At 33.3% G+C, this 15,745-nt stretch overlaps 1 protein-coding gene across 1 annotated transcript in view; it reads right to left on the reverse strand.

Annotated features, from left to right (window-relative positions):
• The window catches only part of LOC149544867 (serine carboxypeptidase-like 46), a 192,392-nt gene extending 178,154 nt beyond the window's left edge, over nt 1–14,238 (reverse strand). Inside the window, exons 1-3 of the mRNA XM_089796016.1 lie at nt 14,061–14,238; nt 13,161–13,262; nt 12,973–13,068 (exon numbers count right to left, since the gene is read on the reverse strand). Of these exons, the coding sequence (XP_089652142.1) occupies nt 12,973–13,060 (88 nt within the window). The 5' untranslated portion in view covers nt 13,061–13,068; nt 13,161–13,262; nt 14,061–14,238. The remainder of the gene's footprint in view (nt 1–12,972; nt 13,069–13,160; nt 13,263–14,060) is intronic.
• Nucleotides 14,239–15,745: the final 1,507 nt, after the last annotated feature.

Below are 15,745 nucleotides of genomic sequence, written 5' to 3' on the forward strand. Positions count from 1 at the left end.
CATTGATGAAATTGAAAAGATCCTGCTTGCTTTCCCAATCTGGGGGCAATCCTCCCATCTTCTCCTTGTCCTCCAGCGAAGAGTTGAAGTCTCCCAAGATAATGCCTTTTTTAATGTTACTGGCTTGCACCAACTTTCCAACTTTGACCCAGTAATTTTTTCTATCTCTCTTATTGTTGGGAGCATAAATGTTCACTAAGAACCAGCATTCATTAGTTTGCAAATGTTGTACACTACAAAAAATGATGTTATCCTCATCATACCCGAGCACAATATTGAAATGTCTATTATTGAATAATAGCAGTAGGCCTCCAGATGCTCCTTCTGAGTTTGAGGCAATTCCATTCATGTTGCTATTGAATCTAATTTTTTCCAGATTTTCTTTCTTCATTTTCATTTCCTGAATGAGAAATATATCGGGTCTATGATCCCTTGTCATATTCCTTACAACTTCTTGCTTGTGGATTCCATTGAGTCCATGAATATTCCATGAGAGGGTCTTCATGCTTTAATTGATGAGTAGGCTTCCTGGATGGTGCGCTGTATTCCATCCATGATGTTTCTTCTTGCTTCCTCCTTCCTAATTTCATTCTTATTTTTCCTTCCCACCGAGTTGGTTTTATGACCAAGATCTGCCTTGGCCTTGCTTCTTGTTGAAGCAGGAGAGGTAGGAGAGGGGTCCCGGCTATTCTTCTTCTTTCTTCTTTTGACTTCTGTCCAGGGTGGCTCTTCTTCTTCTTTACATAAATCAAACAAAGCATCTAGCCTGGCCAGTTGTTCTGATGTTGAAGTAGACAGCCATTCTAAGATTCTATTCACTATTACAGGGGGTTCCCTACTAACCGAGTTTGTGGAGTTTTGAGACAATGGTTCCCCTTCCTTTTGTTCCTCCATAGAGTCTGAGACAGAGGAAAGGTTCAGATCAACCTCCTCAGAACTCTCAGGGATTTGAGATTCCAAAATACTTGGCTCTTCAAGATTATCCTTCAATACCTTCATTTGGGAAGGGTAGGAATTGTCCTCAGTTGTCTCATTCCCTTCTCCTTCCAGTGCTTCCACTACAACCTGGAGGTCCCGGGGTTCAGCTTGGAGGCCAGGAACAAAATCATTAGCTTTTTCTTCAACCTCTCCATTTTTCTTGACTTGAGTTTCTTTCTTCTTCCAAGTCTTTTTGGGAACATGAGCAACTTTCTTCCCACCATGAGGGCGGGCCTTTCCCCTCATTCCCTTTCCTTTGAAAAGAGGGCAGAATCTAGCCTTTTGGTCTGCCTTCTTACAATGGAAGCACGCAAAAGGCACACTTTCATAGTCAATCTTTTGGATTCTGCTTCCCAATCGAGATTGAAATTCAATAACTTGAGGCATATCCTATCCTTCGGTCACTCCTACACATATCCTTGCATAGGTAAGTCTCTTCTTTGCTACCATAACAGGATCTATGGAAAGAAGCTCTCCAAAAGACCTGGCAATGCCATCAAAGAAATCCTCATGCTAGTATTCCATGGGCAATTTTGGGAGTCTAATCCATACTGGAGCCTAGGATAGGAAATCATTATTCAAGTCTAGATTGGAAGACCATTTCTGCAAGATTAAAGTAGATCTCCCCAGAGACCAGTTCCCTGCGCACAGGATTCTGGAAAAGTCTTCCAAGCAAGAAAACTCAAAAGTCATGAAACCTTTTGCCATTGCTGTCACCTCTACATGCCCCTTTAAAACCCATTTGTTTCTGGTCAAAATCCTCACAACATTAATGTTGGGCCTTGGCCCTACAAATTTTCCCAACAAGGTATTCGCCATACTGAGGATATTGTGGTCTATAATTTCTCGAGGAACTTCCAGAGCAAAGATACCCTTCTCCTTGTCTGATTTATCAATCACTTTCAAGAATGTTGACTTACCTAATGGTTTGACTCCAAAAAGGTTCGACCAGCGTCCCCAGGCCCTAGGTGGCCCACCACCCGAGTGAAGGGGAGGAATCTTCTCACCTGGGTGAGGCAGCAACTCTCGTGGGTCCCCATCCTTTGAGGCATCCACATCATTCACCTTCGATTCCTGCCATGCACTTGCAGATTGCTCCCGAATGCCCATGTTCTCCCAATTCTTGCCTTGCTACTGATTCAAAATCCCATTCTCGCCTTGCTGCTAAAATAAAATCCAATTCTTGCTTGCTCCGCATGCTCCAGTCATTCTTCCCCAATGCAGATGCATGTGTTATTGTGTAAGAATAAGTTATATGTTGTTACATGATGTTGCATGATTAAGGTTAATGAAGTATATGGTGAATTATGTTAAGTATGGATTATGTTTGAATTGGTAATTTTTTTGATATCCTGATTCACCCTTGCTCTCAGCATCTCTCTTTCACTTTAGATTTCTAAGAGTTACTTTTCACCCTATTTAGTAGAATAATGATATCTTTTATCTCTGAGATCATGTCTTCTCTGGTTAGGAGACATGGTAAGAAGAAACCTTTCTTTTAAGGCTTTAAAATCCAATTGTTTGCAATTGTGCTATTGAAGTCTTGGGTGTTAGTAGTGAATTAGAAATAGGATATGTTTATGGTTCATTATAGAGTCTCACCTTGGAATACTCAGTAGGAAAGGAATCACTTAGCTAAGTTCACATCAAGGGGTTCGTGCACCTTCAGGATCAATTATAAACTTCCTCAAATTGTTAACCAACTAACTTTACTTCATATCAATTCATAAAAAAATAGAGTAGTGGAAAAATCAAAGTAAACATATATGATTTCTACAAATATATAGTAACATGGTTTTGTTTGAAAATGTGCAGATATGCAGTAGGAACTAATTCAACTTCCTGTAGCAATATTGACTTTCCTGCACATATTTAACTTAAACCAACTAGATTCTTCCTTATAGAAATTTAAATACATGGACAACATAAACCATCTTTGAATGTGAAGTGGGAACATGAACCATAGAGAGTATAACAAAAAATAGAGATTGAAATAACATAGAACTCTAAAGTTTATTGAAGATAAAAAAAACTACAACTATCACCATGACTGTCGACAGCCAGAGGGTGGGATGAATTTCACATTTTTGCTCTTCCCTCTATTCTATATTTTTTTTTGAACTACTCATGCCATTTTATGATTGTATCTTGGAAAGTTATAATGACTCTTGGGGTTCCCTTTCAGTTACAAAATATTTTCCATTACATTTGGCACATCCATCATGTAGATTTGTCTCTTAAATAAACATTATATAAAATTCTGCATTTTAATAATATTGTAGGTTGTTTTCCTATCACCACCATACTTTCTATTGCTAACATGCTTCTATACCATACAACCAAATTTGAAAAGTTTTCATGTCCCATGGAAATGTGCTTGACTAAAACTTGCAAAAAAACATGAAACTTTGTCTCTTTTTCTTCACTTTCTTTGTTGTCTCTACTAAACCATTTCTAGTTCAAACTAAGATTCTTATCATTAAAATTTGTAATGGTTGCCTACAAAAGTCCACTTCTCCAATGCTACATCTCTCACATACAAACAACTGCAATGACTCACCTAGGAGTTTCTTCCATGCCTCTCTCCCAAAGACTTTTGGCAAAGAAATTGGACCTCCTTCTAAGGCCCTCATGGTAGGCCTCCATGTCCACCTCTTGTAGCAAGTGAAAAAAACATCTGCAACCAATAAAAGCTCCACTACCAAAACATCAAATCAGAAAACTCTTCTACTTCCCAAATCTTTTACTCATTGCGTGGTAATTGTGTCTTCACACATATCCCCTCAACTAAAGAAAATTGACCATACTTTAATCATGACAAAACAAATTGTCCAACTTGATGCTACTAATTTTAGAATTGGGAATTTATTTCTTGAAAACTCTTTAAAAAATTTGTCAACACAAGTTGATGTTATTCTTTTTGATAGACTATCATTCGGTCACTTATAACTTTTGGACCTGACAATATTTCAAAGATCACTCCAATGAAGTTTTGTGTAATTTTATTTCCTCCAACATATTCAAATTCCACCAAGATCCAACAATTGGTTGGAAAGATATGACCCGCACAACATGACTTCATCACAAAGAAACTAATCTTGTTAACACCAACAAAAACTTTCCAACTTGGCACTCACAAAACCATAGCTTAGACTAAAAATTATTTGCATGGATTGAATTTTCCATAGAATGAATGGTTTTCTAGCTGAGCTTAACAAAATATCACTCTAAATTCCAAATGAAATTTAAACCAAGACAATGCCCAAATGAGGGAACTTTCAATACTTTACACATAAATCAGAGAAAGTGGCTCAAATTTAGACCCAAAAATTGATGTAAAGGGATCAACACTAGAACTCTCCTTAAGGAATTAAACACTCAAGGGACTCAACTATGGATCTATTCTACATCTTAATATAATTCATAATGAGCTCTTTAACTAAATCTACAAACTCCAATTACTTTACTATCAAAATGTAGATAGAAAGAGGCAACTCTATATTGTTCCTGTGGCTAAAGTCTTCCAAGGCTTTTCATATAAACATTTTAATTTCTAATCTCTTCAAATAAGCCTTATATCTTATTTCCATGTCTCCCTAAATGAAATCCAAAAAATATTTAAAAGTATAGAAAATCTGCTCATAGTAGAAAAAAATTAGATTTCTCCCCTTCAAATATCCAATTCCAAAAAAACTTCAAAATAGATAAGGGGTTGTTTGTTTGTTGGAATAGGAATAGGAAATGTATTCTCTATTTGGTACCCCAAATCGGAAGAGGGAATAGGCAAACATATTCCAATTTTGCCCCTAAATTGAGCATATGTCCATTCCAAAAAATAGTTGTTATTGGAATGGGCCATTCCTATTCCCAAACTAATTTAAAATAAAATAAAATTTGGTTAATTTTTTTTAATTTTTTAATTTTTTAAATTTTTTCTTAAATTAAAAAAAATAAAAATTTCTTTGATTTTTTTTTTATTGTATCTATTTTTAAAAATACAAAACTTCACCTTATATCTATTCCATTTTTGTACAACCAAACAAGGGAGTAATATATTCCCAATCAAATACTAGGTTAACCAAACAAGAATGGGATTGCTCTTTTCCATTTCCATTCTAATTTTCTATTTCTATGCCGACAATTAAACGGGCCCTAAATGTATTGTAAATTCTAAAATCCACATTAATGTGAATATTGGAATAAAGAAATGATTCCATTAAGAAGATTAAAGTCTTTTAAAATTTTTGCATAAATTGATCGACTAATTATATTTATATAATAATAATAATAATAATAACAATAACAAAGAGCACCCTAAATATCTAATTTCAAATGGGTTTCCTTTTAGCCCCAACTCTATTTCTTGCTGCATGTAATGGAAATATATTTTCCAACTATAAACTTATTTACATTGATACTTGATTCATCCTCTTTTAAATCACATTAATGTTTGGACCATATGATCGTTGATATGTAGAACCAATAACTGATTCATGTTCTGAAATGAGAATTAATTTTTCCTTTAATATCAATTCATAGAATAGATCAAACTATCCTATCAAAATTAAATCAATAGTTTGAGATTGATTTGCTGCAAAACTATTATAAATATGAGATAGCCGACACCAATGATATTGAATTCTATACGGAAGAAAGACTGAAATGCATTTTGAAATTGACTAAGGATGGAAAACAACAAAAGACTTTAAAATCTATTATAGATGAAAAAAAAAATAGAAACTATCACCATGACTATTGATAGCCAGAGGGTGGGATAGATTTTTTACATTTTTTCTCTTCCCTCTATACTATCTTTTTTGTTTGAACTACTCATACCCTTTTATGATTGTATCTTGGGAAGTTATAATGACTCTTGGGATTCCCTTTTAGTTACAAAAGATTTTCCATTACATTTGGCACATCCATTGTGTAGATTTCTCTCTTAAATAAATATTATATAAAATTTTGCATTTTAATAAAATTGTAGGTTGTCTTCTTGTCACCACCATACTTTTTGTCTCTGATGTGCTCCTTCACCACACTTTTCATATACTTCTTTTGGTGGGATTCTTAGGGCACCCATGATAGTAACACAATTCACATAGACCAAAATTTCCCCATTTTTGGCTCTAATGCATCCTTTAGTGGCATCATATTTATCTTTACACACAAGGACAAGCACCATAGACAATGCAACTTCAACAAAACCACCATCTTGTATTAAACCACTCTTAATCACCCTATCTTCCATTGACCTAGGTTGAACATTTTCAAATCTTGTTAAATAAGGTATTGTGAAAAATAATGTTAATAGAGATGTTTAACTTGTAAGAATTTGGTATAACTATGATACCATGAAGAATTTTCCTTAGGGCAAAATGAAGCCAAGATCAAGAAGCACAATACTAGCACAATATTGACCAAATAATGTATGATCAAAATAAAAATATGAGAATGAATATCTGATTATCTTTGGATATTAGACCATTCAATAATAGATAAATTGATGTATTGATTGATGTACAAGTATACTAGAAGTGCATGTATATAAAGGCCATGATAAAGTGGATTATCCTCCATTAAGCATAGGAGTTAGTGTGATGATGAGCGGATAAGCCTACATAGGTGTGTCATGTAAAATTATGTTATAGACACCATGGGATTAATTAGAGTGCGAATAACTGTGTTGTCTACATGACAACTCAGTTAATTATGCAAACTCTAGTGTTGTAGACACCATGTGCTAAATTAGAGTTGCTAACTCTTGTGTTGTCAACATGACAACTTATATGAGTACACATATTCCTAGGTGTCTAACCTAATAAATAATAAAATAATGCATTAAACCTACATAAACTTAAGTAAATTGTAAATAATAATTATTTACACTAACACCCCCCCCCCCCCCTTAAGTGCAACTTAGGGGAATGCACTTAAGCCCACAAAAGCTATGATGAAATGCATAACGAGTCCTAGCTACTAGGTCATGTTAGGTACCCAAGTACAAATGTGAGGCTATACATAAAATGCAATGCAATGAATGAAATCTCTCAAAAAATAGAGAAAGAAGAAAAATCTCATGGGAAAAACCCTCCCCCAAAAAGAGAGATAAATACAATAAAGAAAGATGCATGTATGGATGGAGTAATCAAGACTCCCCCCCCCTCCATTATGATACACATCATGTATATACAATAGATAATCCTTCCATGAAATCCCCCCCTTAGTGAAGGATCTCATAATGATGAGTGCTTGAAGAAAAAAGAAAATCCAATTCTTACAAACAACATTTCTCCCTGTAGGAAGAAGATACACCAAGTATAGGTGCAAATATGCTTTCCACTATGGATAGGAAGATGGAAGAGAGATCCAAATGTAGTATGGTGTGGATTCTACCTTTGAAGTCTACTCATATGTCGATAGGTCCTTGATGAATGTAGATGCCACAAACCAATTTGGTGGATGCCCAAAAGAAGGTGGCAAACAAGGTAACGTGTCAATGTATGAAGTTGAGTCAAACTCAAAAGATGATGAAGCATCCTGATAGAAAGATATGGTAAGAGGAGCAATTTCACCTCCCCTCAATGATGTATGCACACCCATGATAGAAGCTCCTTGATGATTGAAGAAGTTGCACCATGAAAGCTGAATGATGTTCCTCCTTTAGGGAAGAAATCGTGCCATAGGTGTAGTAGAGAATTCTCCCTAATTAGTAGGAAGAATCCTTAGAAGATATGATGTTTGAGGAAACTAGACTACAATCTCCAAAGATAGATATGTCTCTTCTGAAGTGAAAGAGTCCTTCTCCATCTACTGTAAAGAAATGTCCATAATCATGTAAGTCTCAAAAGAAAGCACAAGTGGTTGAGGGTTAGAGTGTTCCCTCGTAACAAGTGAAGAAGAAGTCTCCTCAACAAAGAGAAGATTGATGTCATCAATGATGTCTCCCATATCTTCAGTGTAAGACTCCAAAAATAGCCTTGTAATGTTTGGAAGGAAGTCATCCCATGAAGTTGAAGTAGGAAGACATGGTAATTCCCGCTGTACTGAGTTAGGAGCATCTGTGGCTGGAACTGGATCAATAGAAGCAACAAGAGCATCAGGAGGTGGATCTCATCTAGAGGTGAAGGTATCACAACTAGAGTGACTGGAGGTAGAATGCCATCTAGAAATGGAGGAACTATTGGATCTCCATATGCTTTCCAAAGTCACATCCAAATGTCATAAGGTTCAATTGCCTTTCCAATGAAAGTTAAACCATTAGCATTGAGACTAAAAAAATGATATCTAAAATTATTTTAACATGTGTTAGATCATCAGAGGGTAGTTCTTTGGACATAAATAGGGAAATAATTCCTTATGCTCTCTTCTTAGATGATCAATTATCAAAGCACTCCATTTTTTGATAGTTCTTTTTTATTAACCTCGGTCTAACACCAAACTAACATGTGAAACAAAACTCCATGAGATCAATAAATGTATGTACCCCCCAAAATGCAAAAATAATTAGTCAACCCCTCTAATGTATGATTTTGGCTCTTTATACTTAGTGCAATTACAATAGGCCACTTTGTCAAAATGGACTTAGTGGACTTCTATTTTTTTGTTTACAACCTCCTCTTATAGTTTAAATTTGGAACTTTACAATGTAGCTAAAAAATACAACAATTTTGAAGAAATACAACGAAAAAAAGGACCTATTTATAAAAATGGTATTTTTGTCCACACAAGCCTATACTTTGATTACAGATATGCAAAGTAGACAAAAAAAATTCACATTAAAAAAAACTAGAACTTGATTTGGAGTCTAGATGGGCATGTACGGAGCATTGGAAGTTGCAAAATGTAGGATTAGATAGGTATAGTCTCCAAAAACTAAAATTTCTAACAAATCCATGCACCAAAACTAGAAAATAATAGCACCACTAAAATTTTTAGAAAATATTAGCCAAAATTAAAAAAAATTGCACCTAATTTGGAGTCCAGATGATTAAGATATGGCCTCCCAAAGTCAGACAGTCAAATCAAAATTGAATCTAGAGAGGGGTTTGATTAGAAAATTGTGAGGTTAAATTTGACGTCCAAATTACCTTCATAGTAATGCAATCTAGTCTGCTTGTGAAAATCAAATGATTGTCAAGTTTAATGCCATGAAATGCTTATGTTAGCAAAAAAGGCCCACCCTACTGATGTGGTAGTGAAGTCACTGCTGACGTAAGCTATACGGACGAGTGACTATGCATAACATGTGGTAGATGTACAAAATGAGCTGATGTGGAAAGGTGATGTGTCATGTTAATTGTACTAATGAAATCACTGCAGCTGAGGTGGCTCCATGTGGTGGACAAGTTGGTGTGTTTAGTTGGTTGGGTGTAGGTACACATGGTGTGGTGTAGAGAATGCCATGTGAAGGCTGAAGCAGCTAGAGTTTTGAACAACCAAAAATTTGAGTTAGTGCCAATGAGAGGACACCTCACTAGAAAAGGAAGTGTGCTAGCAAGTGCGGTGGGAAGGATAATCCCACATGCACCTTGCTTAGGCAGTGTAGGGTGTTTAAAAGAAAAATGTCGTAGGAGGTAAAGCGGCTTAAGAGCCGCCCACTAGATTTATAAGTTGTATGCCACTCACCAGAATATGCAAGAATATCATTGGTTTCTAGTATAGCAAAGGCTGCTAAATTAAAATGGAATATTTTGCGTAGGGTTTGGGATTTGACCACCTGGTTTCTGCAAAAAAAATTTCTCTGCAGGCCTGATAGGCCAATTTTTTTTTCCAAAAATATAATCTGAAAAATACAATAATCGTAGAGAAAATAAAATAGACAGATTTGAAACAATCATATCATAGATCTAATAGATCATATCAAATTCTACAAATTGGGCCTTCGGGTGCCAGTTTGCAAAATTTTTTTTCCTCACTTTTGACTATAGCCCAACATAGGCAAATTTATAGTCAAAATTCATCGAATTGACACTCTGGATGCAATGGTGAGGCCTACTTTAGCTCTAGATGCTCCTAATAGTTGCAGATACTCTGAATCTAAATCGATGGTCCTTTGAGAGGTGAAGCAAGAATGGTCCCCAATGGCTATGAAATGATGCTCCTATGGCTCTGATACCATGTAAGAATTTGGTATATCTATGATACCATGAAAAAATTTTCTTAGGGAAAAATGAAGCCAAGATCAAGAAGCACAAGAGTAGCACAATATGGACCAAATAATGTATGATGAGAATAACAATATGAGAATGAATATCTCATTATCTTTGGATATCAGAGCATTCGATAATAGATAAATTGATGTATTGATTGATGTACAAGTACACTAGAAGTGCATGTATTTAAAGGCCATGATAAGCTTCACAACTAAGTACATGTCCACCAAGAGTGGATTATCCTCCATTAAGCATAGAAGTTAGTGTGATGATGAGAGGATAAGCCTACATAGGTGTGTCATGTAAAATTATGTTATAGACACCATGCACTTAATTAGAGTGTGAATAACTGTGTTGTCTATATGACAACTTAGTTAATTATGTAAACTCTAGTGTTGTAGACACCATGTGCTAAATTAGAGTTGCTAACTCTTGTGTTGTCAACATGACAACTCATATGAGTATGTATACTCCTAGGTGTCTAACCTAATAAATAATAAAATAATGCATTAAACCTAAGTAAACTTAAGTAAAGTGTAAATAATAATTATTTACACTAACATAACTACATATCTAATTAAGTATGTTATTCTAAATTGTATGATACAACATACAATTATTTTTCTTTTGATTGTGCCACTCAAGACTATCTTCTTTAACCTTTTTCAACTTAAGTTCACATACACACATGCATACATACATCCACATATATGCATTTTTTTTTTAAAATAAAAAAATGAATATGTGTGCACCATTTCTTTTAGCCATTTAAAAAATGAAAATGTCTAATACATCCTTTCTCTTCCATTTGATGTCTTTGGTCTACCCTTCATAAGAAAGATAAAATACCCTATATCTTACTCCTTTCTAAATATGATGAAACAACTGATATAATACATAATTTTTTTTATGCTTCTTATATTTCACATAATATTCTCTAATGATAGTGTAGCTATACTTTAGTCCTATGTACTTTTATTGCACTTACAATTTTTTGACTGATATTTCTATCTTTTTTTTTTAATGACTAGCAATTGGATTTATATAAGAATGAGTGTTATAAGGAATCTTACTCTTAGTTATTGTTCTTATATTTTGTGTGAAATTAGATATATAATTAAAAAATTATGTGCATAACTAGTATTCTTTCTTTATATATTTTTTTGATTTTTGCTACAATATTTTAATTTCAATTTTTTGTATTTCTTTAATATTTAAAAGTACAAAAACTTCAAACCAATTTTTATATAAATTATATTACATAATATTTAAAAAATTTATCAAATCACCTCCTCTTAAACTGCCCTTTTGCCCAAGATTGTTGGCATTTTGTTCTTAATAAGCTTAATTTCCATATGCCATCACCTAACTTCTCATGGGATTTATTCTAGGCATGGCCAATCTTATATTCTAAATCAATGTTTTCAAATCTTTGGAAGTGCATCCCTGCATATGTAGAATGGGCAACTTGGTGGGAAAGAAATAAGAGAATTTTTAGACAGACATTACCTCCAATCCCTCAATTTCTAAATGGACTAGAGAGATCAATTGTTGTGCTTGTTAATGCTCCAGTAAGTACATATAAGGGTAAACATGTTTTTTCTCCTTGGGATGACTATGGTATTCATCATTGGAAGGGTTTACTTTTTCCATATCTTCCTGCTCCATTGTGTCCATCCAAGATTCCTCTTATCCAAGCATAAACCAAGTGGATTGATTGAGGCCTTGGCCTTTCCTTTTGGTTTGGAACTTGCAAAATCACTATCTATATCTATGTTACATGTTGAAGGGGATTTAACCATTATTATTAGTGCATATATTAAACATCATGTATATAATTGATCCATGCAATATATATTACATCAAGTATGGTCTCTTCTTGATTCAATCTTAGAATGTTACATCGTGCACACTTATAAAGAAGACAATCTTTTAGCTGATTGTCTAGCTAATTTGGGTACCGCTGGGGTTTATATTAATTATTTATTTCCCCCACTTAAGCTCCTTGATTTTCCCAACTTAGTTAATATTATGAAACAATAATATATTTAGAATAATTTGTTGAACCTTTCTCATATATTATTTGATAGTAAAGCATGGGTTCTCTGCAATCTCACGTGTTTTTACTTTTATGGATCTCACTAGTTCTTTTGAGATATTGTATGCAGTTTAGGGTCTTGGATTGCACTTGCATCAGATGACTTTCTAATATCATGGTCTCAAATGGAGTTTTAAATGAAGATCAATCATTTAAACTTTTATTTGTCTCAAACACCGAACAATGAATTGTATTCATATGAGTTTTGGGCTCTTTGTAATCACAATATTCTTGACTTGGGAATCACAAGGACAATATTCATTAGTGTTGATAGATACTCTCCCCTGATGCAATCTTTCTTCTTTTGCATCCTCCTTTTTGTATCAGACAATGACTGAAGTTTTTCTTTTAAGATTCTTTTATCTGAGAGCTATTTTTGAACCAGTTATTATTAATATAAATATAATGTTTCGCCAAAAAAAATTATTTAAAAAAGTCAAAAATTTTAATTTTTAAATTAAAACAAATTTTTTAGTTCATCACTTCTAATGCTACCTTGAATTGATCAACAATTGGTTTTATAAAATGGTCTCAGAATCTTTTTGATAAAAGTTTGTTCACCTTACTTTTAAATCAAGATCCACTAAATTTTGGCCATTAATTTATTTTTTTTGTATCTAAGTATACCAGTAAGAGTGTTCATAGAAATTTGATTACAATTTTTTTTGAGATTCATTCTCCAACATCGTAGAAAAGTATACAAACACTAACATGAATTTAAAGAGGTGGAAGATGTATTACCAGTCAAAGTGTCATTAAACAAATGATAATCTGAAGTTGTATTTGAATAATAAAATCCCACTCCAATTGGGCTCTCTACATAGAGCATGTTTGTCTCTTCCATCAACAACTTTGACGCATAAACAAGGAGCACATAATTTGACTGATAGAAAGATAAAGAGGGATTATGCATACACAAGTGTCTCTACCTGTATTCCAAGAAAACTTGTTTTCTTCCAAAACTTTTCCATTCAATTTGAAAGGGCCATTCTCCTCAAATGCCCCATATCCAAGTGATGAGCATCCAGGTCCTACAATGATTGATCAAAATGGGTATATTATATTAGAATAAAAATTAAGTGTTGTGTTCTTTATGTCAAATAAATCTTCAACTATTTTTTATTAATGCTAATGGGGACATATCAAGATTTAACTGTGCTGTTTTGAAGATAAATTTATTAATCTATATTTCATTGAAAGGCTTTAAACATCATACTAAAGCTTAATTCTGATACTAAAAATGTTAAATAGTCAAAGTTGATTTATTTTTCCAAACTTAAATTTTCTATTGGTGTGTTGTTTAAGATTGAATATATTTCAGAAGTATTGTTCACAAGAATCCATCTCTCATTAGAATGAATGAAATACTTAGTACTTATTGCAGCTAAATGATTTTTATTAATTCATAAAGAAATACATTATTCAGAAAAATAAAGTAAAATGACAATAGAATTACTTCTCAAGAATCAAATAAACAGATCCACATAATAAAAAAAACAAACAAAAGCTACCCAAGCTACTGGAACATTAGCTACAGATAAAAAAGGTGGATCTCTATCAATTTCATATTGAGTATGCATATAATAGCTTCTAAAATAAAGAAAACTTGTAATAAATTATGAAAGAAAAGTGCAATATGACCTCTTTTTTTTTTTTTTCTTCATTGTATCTATATTCAAAAAGAGAGTCAATCCAACACCAAATGGGCAAGCATGATATTTCATGATTACAGTGCAAAAATAAAAAAAGTTATACTATAGAAAAGGCAGTAAATCGAAAGGAATCATGATAACAAATTTATCAAATTAACAAGCAAAGTGAATTTTTACCTCCATTGAGCCATAAGGCCAGAGGCCTAGATGTAGCATTGGTTTGGGCCTCTACAAAGTAATAATACAATGCTCTACCATGTTCTTCATCAATTGTAATGTACCCACCATACTACTTGAAAGGAACTTTCTCTTTTTGGCCTAGCAACTTCTCTATAAGATTAGATTCAGGGGCAGCAATAGCATTACGAAGCATAAACACTGTAAATGCAATACCCAATTCTACTAACTTAATGAAACCCATGATTGCACAGAATGAAAGCTATGATTTTGTTATGGTGGCACTGCATTTTATGGACACCAAAAGAGAGCAATTATTATTAAAGTGCCAATGAGTCACTCATAGCAGAACACAAGAATCATAAAATAAAGTATTAATTTCCTAAAACAATATTTGATTGTAGAATATGAACCATAATTCAAGATAGTCAATGAATTTCAATAATGAATGTGATCATGTTTAAAGTGCCAATGAGTCATTCATCGCAGAACACAAGCATATTAGAATAAAGTATTCATTTTCTAAAACAATATTTGATGGTAGAATTCGAACCATAATTCAGGACTATTTATGAATTTTGGACTAACTAAAAGAGGGGTAAATTTTTTATTAAATATCAAAGAGAGCTGAACAACACAAGAAACAAAGAGAACTACAAAGAGGACTATTTATGAATTTTAATAATGAATCTTTGTCATGTTCAATCGTAGAACTGGTCAAAATTCATTTTTTTAATCATAATTTAATGTATGATTTATGGATTTCTCAAATAAAGAAATCTATGAAGAGATGTTCTCAACATACATGAAATATGGCAGGGATGGCCATTAATCATTATAGGAAACGATGACAATAAAAGACAAACAATAATTGAAAGAAAGAGAGAGGATAAAAGATAACACACTGCCGCTCAACTTTGTTTGCTTCCCTGTCTGCACATGACTAAAGAAAAAATCGGTCTATAACACTGAAGTATTCATTAAAAACATTAAACTTTAAATTGGATCAGGATTCCACATAAGGATGAGTTATTTTATTAGAAAAAGATTCTGTATGATGGTGAAATTTGTGATCTCCATATCAATTCTCATTAAGTTAGATGTTATTTTGATAGAATGAAGTACTAGAAAAGTTTGAATATTTGTCTCTTTCTACACTCAATTATTAGAGTGGATTATAGGAAATTTAATAGTTTTAGGTTCAAGATCTGTTATACCTACCCCCACATGAGATTGAGGGTAGTCTTGACTGTTGATAACATTAGCTCTAAAATACTTTGACTCTTCTTTGCCACGATCTTATATAGTATGATTTGCATAATAAAGTAGATATGAATTAAATCAATCTCTATAGCTAGCCATATTATTGATGTATGAATTCACTCTAAATTCTTTGGCCTTAAACTCATGATAGTTATGGATAGAGCTATCCTCCATTCTTGGTCTTTCTTTCTGATTTTAGAGAAAATTAGAAAAATAAAATAGAATTTCTAAGCATTGATAGAACTATGATAATTACCAATTGATGAATTTATTATTATTAGAAGAAATGACAGTTCTTAGTGTCTATATGTATAAGGCTTAATGCATCGATGATTGTCTAATCCCATCCCTTTCGATAAATTAGAGTGCTTGCTATAAAATTTAAACTCCCCCATTAGCTAGTCAAATTAGCTCTATCTAAG

Source organism: Cupressus sempervirens, chromosome 8 (assembly GCF_028749045.1).
Source record: "Cupressus sempervirens isolate cs-2001-9-10 chromosome 8, ASM2874904v1, whole genome shotgun sequence".
NCBI lineage: Eukaryota > Viridiplantae > Streptophyta > Pinopsida > Cupressales > Cupressaceae > Cupressus > Cupressus sempervirens.